The sequence below is a fragment of the Chaetura pelagica genome, unplaced genomic scaffold (assembly GCF_000747805.2).
Source record: "Chaetura pelagica isolate M959 unplaced genomic scaffold, ChaPel_1.0 scaffold222, whole genome shotgun sequence".
NCBI classification, from domain to species: Eukaryota; Metazoa; Chordata; class Aves; order Apodiformes; family Apodidae; genus Chaetura; species Chaetura pelagica.
Genome location: NW_009952711.1, coordinates 1,870,924 through 1,880,232, shown reverse-complemented (window position 1 = coordinate 1,880,232; position 9,309 = coordinate 1,870,924). Strand labels below are relative to the sequence as shown.

The 9,309-nt window shown below is 38.2% G+C and overlaps 1 protein-coding gene across 1 annotated transcript in view; it reads left to right on the top strand.

Annotated features, from left to right (window-relative positions):
• TLN2 (talin 2) overlaps nucleotides 1-9,309 on the top strand; it is a 93,445-nt gene that overhangs the window by 83,530 nt on the left and 606 nt on the right. The window contains exons 50-53 of the mRNA XM_009994513.1: nucleotides 2,236-2,361; nucleotides 5,523-5,585; nucleotides 5,680-5,862; nucleotides 8,373-8,498. Of these exons, the coding sequence (XP_009992815.1) occupies nucleotides 2,236-2,361; nucleotides 5,523-5,585; nucleotides 5,680-5,862; nucleotides 8,373-8,498 (498 nt within the window). The remainder of the gene's footprint in view (nucleotides 1-2,235; nucleotides 2,362-5,522; nucleotides 5,586-5,679; nucleotides 5,863-8,372; nucleotides 8,499-9,309) is intronic.

Sequence of the window (9,309 nt, the reverse complement as noted above, 5' to 3'; positions counted from 1 at the left end):
TTGTCTTCCTGCTGAGCTTTCCCAGCTGCTCCAGTATGGAAATTAATCCAGCCATTGTACAATAGTATTCTCAGTACTGCAAGAATTTATTTCTCTGAATTCCTTTTGAAAGTAATAATTTTTGTGTAGCACTAATGTGCAGTATTTGCCCACTCTCTACACTGAACTGAGTTCAAACAGCTACTTTTCAGCTTCTTTTTGGTGACTGCTTTTTCACATCTTGAATACCATCTGGGCACATACATAACTGCCTAGTGGATCAGGATATGGACATGGGCATTTTATCAAACTTTACAGAAAGATGACACCTCCTTTATAATAAATAGGCAGATACTGAAATCCTCACGTAAGTTTGAATTCCTGACAATGCTGACATATGAAGAATACTGCACATGATCTATTCTGTTATGTTGGAAATGAAAATTTAAAAATTCTCAGTAACGGAGTTGGACAAAAGTCAAAGTGCAGTATCAGTCTCTTAAATTGACTGTCATCCAGTGGTACTTTTGTTGATACTTCAGTTTAAGTCTTTAGTCAACCAAAATGTAAGTTAACAATGCATCTAGTTTAATTATGAAATCTGATAGTCTAAGTTCCATTTAATCACTTTAGTTTTATGTTGTTGTGATTGAAGTAAGAGTTTTATAACTAAGACTTGCAGCCTATTGCATGAATTGAGGACCAACGTGCTTACACTTAGATACAATAATGCTAATGATGTTACATTGCAAGCACTGCCAAAAATTCATGTGAAACACGACTTGCTTACTTTACAAAGCAAGTTCTTATTCTCTTATTACAAAGACACATGCTTCAGTGGACGGGGTTAGCCCAACATCAAGGCAAGAGAAATACTTTATTGAATTAGGTGGCTTTCCCTAAAGGATGAGAAAAACTTTAAGTGCCAAAAAACTTCACATCAGCTTGGTTTTTTTCAGATCATTCAGTTTTTCTGGTGTCTATGGATGCTACAGTTTCATCTCCTGCACTTTGTTTTAGTTATGTGAAATGCTGTAGGACTAAGCACTGTAAAAATTTGTAATTACTCATAATTATGTTTTATTATTTTATTCTGGACTGCTATTAAATAGAGTTTCAGTAAGAGGAGAACTAAACCTCACTTTTAAATCTAGGTGCGTGTGCTTAGCCTTGCAAATGAAGTCTCCAGTTTCCTATCTCAAAGCCCACTTAGCTGGTGTCCCTAAAGTTAGTTATTTGATACAAGAATGCTGTGGTTGCATAAGCTGGGTGAACCCTGTATCTCAAAAGCCTCATCTCTCACAAGGTAGTCTGTTCTGGTATTGTATCCACTATCCCCACTGGGCATATTGCATTGGATTCTGGTAGACTTTTGATCAGAAACAAAATCAATTCTGCTGGTTTGTTTTGTATAAAAACCAATCAGAATACATGGCTAAGCCATGGTTATGTTTAAAATAACAATAATTGTCTCTATTTTGTTACGGTTTAGAAGCTGGTGAGGGTGCTTAAATGGATACTTGTTTTTAGTATTTCTTTAAATTATTAGAAAGTCAGGGAAGTAGTTGATTTATGGATCAAGAGATTTGTATTTTAAATAGCAAGAAACCTCATTAGGAAAAGCTGATCTTTCTCTTTGCACATGCTTGTTGAAAGACACATTTGGATGACTGAAGTGTCCCAGGCAGACCTTTGGAACTTCCTATCTCCAAGATGACTAAACTGGACTGCTTCACAGTGCTGCTCTCTGTGAAATGGCAGCTCTTACCAAAAGCTGTTAAATCCCTGCACTTGTTCAGTGTCTGTGTGCATTTTTTGGTACAGGTGAAAAAGGCAATATACATGTATCACTGTTCTTTTTTTAATGCTTTATGTATTTAGAAAATGCTCTGCCTAGTTTAGCAATCCTGGAAAGCCAGTATTATAGCACTACAAAGGTGATCTTGATATGGAAAAACAATTTCTTCGCAGACCTGCACTTTTCTGAATGTAGTTTTGAGTTTCCCCAGTGCAGGCAATGTATTAGAAAGGTGAAGGCAAATCTTTAAGTATCTTGTGTGATACTCAGACTCACATCTGAGCAGCCACAAGGGCATCTTAATATTTAAATTCACTTATGTTGACTCCTTTGCAGAAAATAACTGAATGTACTGATGTATTCCAGAGTTGTCTTGTCTCACTTTGTGTATGTTCTCAAGCTTGAAAATACAAGTTTTCAGGTGAATAACTTGTAACATTATTCTTTCTTGGTTATAGCAAGCAGATGAGACTCTGGATTTTGAAGAACAGATCCTGGAAGCAGCTAAATCCATTGCAGCTGCTACCAGTGCCCTCGTGAAGTCAGCTTCAGCAGCCCAGAGAGAACTGGTGGCACAGGGAAAGGTGGGTAAACAGGACAAGCAGGAAGAGTAATGGGGAAGCATAAAAATTTAATCTAGTTTTGTAAGTGTTCTGTGCTAAAACAGTAGGAAAGGAGCTTGGGAATGACTAATGAAAACGTAAACCTTTTCATTGTTCTCATCACAATACATGTTCCAGGCCTGGTTGTGTTTTAAAAAAAAAACAACAAAACCAAACAATTATGTTTATTTAAATCTTGCAGGTGTAATGAAGTATATGGCTCTTCAGATGTTTCAGCTGTGGAGAGGTTTTGTGTTTGTGAGGTTGTGGTTTTTTTCATTTCATGAAGAACTGTGATTCAAGCTAGTGATGTGTGGTCCCACAAGACAGCTTGGGGATTCAAAACCAAATGTCACAGTATATAATACCACTCTGGACCAGAATAGCAAAGGGCCTTATTAATTGTGTCCTCAATGTTTCATTATCTGATTCAATGGGGACACAGGCCTGCATGCAAATTCAGTACCTTCAAGTGGAAGTTGGGACCAACAGAAAGTGTGTTACGTGTTGTGTTTTGATCTGGTCAGGATCAAGGTCTTTATAATTAATTTCATATTTGTCACTGTTTTTTTCCCAGTTAATGTAGTTTGAAACTTAAAACCTGAACATCATACAGATATGTTGCCTATGAGAACAATTCAATATGGGATCATTATTATTGCATAGTTATGGCTTCCAATTTCATCCAGTTCTTTATTCTGGGCAAACTGTGTCATGGATTCTGTCACATGCTCTCTACTTCAGCTAGGATTCCCTCAGAGCTTCTGGGGAGCAGAGAGCACTTGTTTCAGAACAATAGGGATGTAAATGTTCAGAAAGACCCACCGTAAGCTGTAGTTATGGAACTTATCAATAACATAGAAAACATGTTATTAATACCCATTGAAATCTGGCTGTGAGGGCAGTCAAAAAATGAGCTTTTTAACTTTCCTGCTTTAATATGCTAAGACCTGTTCTTATTTAGTTTCATGACGGCACAGAGCTTGCTTTACTTTCTCACCACCACTGTAAAGTTATACAGAATAATACAGAATGTGTTTCTATCTTGGTACTAGCCTTGGGTCTCCCTTAGGTAGTTTTGGCTTCTTGGCTGCCACAGATACATGCTTATTTTTGTCTTTCAGATCAAGGCTAACAGCACTTGCATCTTATTCCACTCAAGTTCAGATAATGACTAGATCTGCTTTAATCTGTCTGTCTGAGGAAAGCTGTAGCTTGCTGTTCTGATAGAAGCACACCTGCCCCAGGTAGTGCCATAGTAGCAGATCTGTGCAGCCTGCTTTACTGAACTTAGCCATTTTGCTTTGTGTCACTCTGCTGTAGTAACTTGCTGAAACATCAGGCATGTTTGCAGTGAATGGCTTTTACTAATAGTCTCTTGCCTGCGTGGAGGATCTGCGAGTAACATCGTTGTCTTTAAGGGGAGAAATTAATCCCAACCAAAATCAAAACTTAGTGTAACAACAAACTTCAGAATTGTTTGTGGCACATCCTCTGACGATACTTCTGACATATAAATAAAGCCATTAAGATACTTCTGAAATAATGAAGCCCTAACCCATTTTCCTTCTTTCTCTACTAATTACTAGTGCTTTGGTAACAGGGTATCTTCTGTCTCTTCTGGTAGCCTGGATCTCCAGGTCAGCCACAAGCACAAGAAGCTGGCTTATAAAATGACTGACCAAATTCTTGCCCATACTGAGTGGTTCCAACCTGGTTGGGAAGTTTGTTACTGATACTGGGGAAACGTTTTGCTTTTGAAAGAAACCTTCTGAGGCACGTGGTATGGACTCCTCCCAGAAAAGGGTGGCTGGCATGTAGGTGGGAAGGACAAGTTTGATCTGCTCCACATCCGTTGCTTCAATACTGAAAAGTAAATGGTAACAACTGTTGGATTAAGTTCCCCAGTGACATTTCTATTTGTTATGGAGGCAGAGGGAACTTCTCACCCTGGTGCATGGATGTGTGTGAACCAGGTGCTTTCTTGTCCCAAATACATTTCTGACATTTCTTGGTAAAGATTCAGAAAGTGTCTCAGGGCAAACAGGCACAATGTTGCAGAATTTGCTAAAGCAATTGTAAGTGAAACTACTTTCTCCTATAGAATTGTTCTAAAATAGTTAATTCGATGTTAGGCAACTGTACTTATTTCTGCAGTATAGGTGAAGTCTGGGAAGCTTGATCTGATTTATCATCTTCTACACCATTCACACATGCATACACAGTCTACTTAAAATATGTTTTCTGGGAATGATTAGGCAAGAAAACTGCAGAACCTAAAGGATTCAGGATCTTAGCATATTCTTTTCTATACCTGATTTCTCAGCTAAAAAAAAAAATTCCTTATTAGCTATGACAGAACACATCTGCTGCTGATTGATGCTACATGTAATGATTCAATTCTGATCCCTTGGGATCTTCATTATGCTCAAGCCTCTGTCTCCATTTCCTTTTAAACAAAACAAGCTTCTGGACCATGTTTTCATTTCACATTTTCCAGCTTTTCCCAAACGTCCCAGATCCAGGCAGTCCAGTGGGATGCTAGCAACTGTAGAATTTTGTTTCATTATTTTCATCTGACATGGGAAGAAAACTGTCTCCTGGTTGTATCCAGTATTGCTGATGCCGTGAACACTTCAGTGGATAATCCATGCAGAAAATCAGACTGTTTTCCTCAAATGTCACTATTAGGCACACAGGCAGTTAGAAGGTTGGTTTCCCTGTGGAGCTTTCTGCTTTCTACCTTCCCATAGTGCCAGAATCAGAAGAAATTCAGAAATGTAAATCCAGATGTGTTGTGGAGGCAGAAAGGCCAGGAGATTAGGAACTACTGCTTCAGCTGTTTCTTAGACCAACGTCTTGGCTGTAACGATCATTACTCTGGGACTTCTACATATGTTCCAAGGATGGAACAATTCAAGCAGCGTAGCAAGTTGGACAGTACCTGAGCAGACAGATATGTGCTGGAAGCAAACTTACTCTGACAATTAATTTCCAGGTGGATTTTCTGTTCCTGCATATGCTGGGCACAGTCATGGGTGCAGGTGTTTTCTTTTTTTCATGAAGTACTATTTGTCTAAATCTAAAACAAAGCAGCTGTATTTTCTGTTTCATTGTAAGCCATCTCTGAACTGTTTTTTCAGGTTGGAGCAATCCCTGCAAATGCAGCTGATGATGGACAGTGGTCTCAGGGACTTATTTCGGCTGTGAGTAACTACTTCTCTAAAGGAAAACTAGCACCTCTGAAGAAATAATATCCTGTGAGAATACACAGTGACTTAGTGTTTTACTGTCTCCTAGGCCCGAATGGTGGCAGCTGCAACCAGTAATCTCTGTGAAGCAGCTAATGCCTCAGTGCAGGGCCATGCTAGTGAGGAGAAGCTCATCTCATCTGCCAAACAGGTGGCAGCTTCTACTGCACAGTTGCTTGTAGCTTGCAAAGTGAAGGCTGATCATGACTCTGAAGCTATGAGGAGGCTACAGGTACTTGCGTTCTTTCTTTAATTATTAAAAACCCATAATAGATGTGTGAATAAACCTCACATTTTATTTATAGTTTATTGAATTTTTAGAATTCTGTTTCATTTTTCTTGTGGGATTCTGGGGCACTTTCATTGATCAAGGATGAAGTGATCATGCATTTGTCATTCCTCAGCAGTAGCTACAGCTCACTTCACTGCTTATTTCATTCTTCATTGTTAAAAGGTGTTGCAAGATGAAAACGTTTACTGACCTGTGCCAAACCTTGGTTTTGGTGCAATGTTGATAGATTCATGATAAACCACAGGAGTACGTGAGCTGAGAATGTGTACTGGATGCATTTATATAGCAACCAAGAGTTGGTTTCTCTGCAATAATTCTGCATTCAGTTAGACTCCCAATGAGCTTGTAAACAGGTAAGCACACTTAACTTGGTTGCACATGAGTATCCTCCTGACCTCTGCATGATTATGCAGATGTTCAATGAACTACTTATCTAAGTGCCCATCTGGGTTGTTGGTCAGTTTTTCTTTGTTTCTAGGAGTCAAGAGACAGCAACTATAGATAGAACATTTCTAAAATGGAGAATCATTGTCAGACAAACACAAGAATGGAAGCTGATGAAACATCTCATCTAGAGTCCAATTTAACTTTTGTACATGAGTCTGATTCCCTTTTACATTACACATCCATTTCATGTGGAGCTTCATTGATCTGTTACTGAATTAACACTATGTTACGATAGGTAAAATTTAGTGTCTCCAGAAGTTTTGTTTAAGGGTGTTCATTTTAACAATGGCTGAAGCCTTCTCTGCAGACTCAGCCTGACATGTAAGAATGAGTTCAGCTCCTTTTTTTCACACCATGAAAAGTATGAAAATGAACTATCTTGGGTGATAGTGAAATTTCCCTTTTTTCCTCTTATTTGTACGGATGCTATTAACAGACACTTAATATAACAGTTCATGTATGGATAGGCAGACTCAAGTCCAACAGAAATACACATGACTAAGTACCTGAGCAAGAGGTTGTTTGTTGTTGTTTTTTTGTATTATTTCTTTCAAAGTAGAAAAATGGGTTAAATATGTAGGAGGAAAGAAGTCATGGATGTATGCGTGAAAAATCTGTTCCTACAGAAAGCAGTGGCATGTTAATGTTACCTCTAGGAATGAGATGGTTTTAGTGCTTTATAGTGGATTCACATAGATTGACACTGTCAAGGGTCTGTGGGGAAGGTACCAGTACTGGAAGATTATTTTGGCTGTAACACAACCTGCACATTAATATCCAAATGCCAAGGTGGGTCTGAAGGAATTTTAAATGCAGAACAACCAAGAGAAACAGGAACAAAATCAAGTATTAGAGACTGTGTTGGCTCTGCCAGGAAATGTAGGGTACTCAGTTGTAGGCAAATATTATTAAATAGATATCCAATGTGAAAAGTTGGAGGGGAATGGGAAAAGGAAATGAGCCCAAGCATGGGCTGAAACTGAACTCTGTCGCTTTGCAAAGCTTCATAGTAGTCCAAAATTACTAATGAAGGGAAAAGCACTTGGAAATAATGTCTTCTATCATAGCAAAAACAGCAAGCTGATGTCTACCACATAATTTTACTTGTGGATTTTCCAGAACTACTGAGGCTTTTCAGCTGGCTTGGTCCCTAGCACAGATGTTTTCATGTAGCTTTAATCAATAGGTTAGGTTCAGGAGTTTGAGTGTATTAGTTTTCTCTTTCCTACCCCACAAACAACTGCAAGCTTTTGGGGGAAGATATTTTAACTGCATTTCCTATGAATGCTAACTTGGTTAACACCCTGTTACAGAGTCTGTTCCAAAACTTATTGAAACAAATGGAAAATGTTTCCATAGTTATTGAATGAGCTCCCAACTGAGCAGAGTGAATTTGAAATAATTTGTCCTTTGGTCATTTCAGGTGCAAAGAAGGTTAGGTTGAAAAGGAGATGAAGCTGGAAGCATGGCCTTAGTTACCTTTTTCTTTTAGATGTGCAGTTGCTGACACTACTCAGTTTAGACAACAGATGATGTACTACGAATGTTTGGCTGTTTATCTTCAGAACTCTGAGAATTTTGGGGGAAAAAAAAAAGCTTAAATGTGAGAGAAACTTGGTTGTTGCTAATTTGCCCTGATGAAGGTCCATTAATTGAAAATTTAAATGGCCCTAATATGTGTCTCTATATGCTACTTCCATTTTCTGGTCTTCTTCCTCAAAAAATAAATCTGATCTGTGTTGTGCATAACGGAACTTGTGATTTCATCCACTGTTATATTTCAAACTGTAGGGATTTTTTTTAGACTTTTCCAGCTTCCAGCTGCTTAAATAAAGGAACTGTGGTTTTTTTCTGTATCATTGATTTTGAAAGATTAACTTAGGAAAACCAAACCAAGCTACACTTTCCCTGTGTAGTCAAGCAAAGGTGGTTTAGTTTTGATGCTCAGGTGATCTCAGTTACACATTTTTATTATTACTAAATCTCTTTTCCCTTTTTCAAAGGCTGCAGGAAATGCTGTCAAGCGAGCATCAGACAATCTCGTCAGGGCGGCCCAAAAAGCAGCGTTTGGGAAAGCAGAGGATGATGACGTTGTAGTCAAAACAAAATTTGTGGGTGGCATTGCTCAGGTTGGTACAATCACCCAAGAACTCCAGCAGCAAAAAAAACTGTAACAGAAATGTAGCATAGTGTTACAGTGTCTCTGTTGTATTGCAGGCTGGACAAATCTGTGTAGAACTCTAAGAGAAATTACTTGTTACCTCATGGTTTGGAAACCACTGACATAACAGCAAAGTGGTCTTCTGCAGGATGTCAACACTTCTTCCTTGACCACTTACCATTATAGCAGTTACCTTTTTCCAATGCCTTTTTTTTTTCAGTTCTGATAAAGTTCATTGTCCTTTTCAAACTTCCCTTATACACTTTAAATATTCCCAAATACACACTAGTACACTAGTTTTGTGTGTATATAATCAAAGAAATAGAGTGAGATATAAGAGCTAATGACATTTTGTTACTGTGACCATAATAAATACGGAGAAATAATAACAATATTTAAAGCAGATTCCAAGACTTTGAGGTTATACCAACTTCTGTATTCATTGTTATGAACGAGGAACACCATATACTGTGGTCACTAAGATATTGAAAGTTATAATTCCTGCGTGTCTGTAGTACTGTCATTCTTTTTTTGGCATTTTGAGATGCAGGAAAATCCTGCGGATACCTGCAGTGGTGAGTGTTCAATTTTACTGTCACTCAAATATTACCTAAGACGTGTGCTTATCTTGCATGTGCTAATGCCTTACCCCAGTGACTGTTCAGGCAGCACAGAATTACAAAATCCATCATGGCTGTATGCTAAAACTATGACAGTGGATTCTTAATTTTTTTTAGTTCTCTTTAAGAAATAAGAGGGAATACAATACTGTTCTTGAT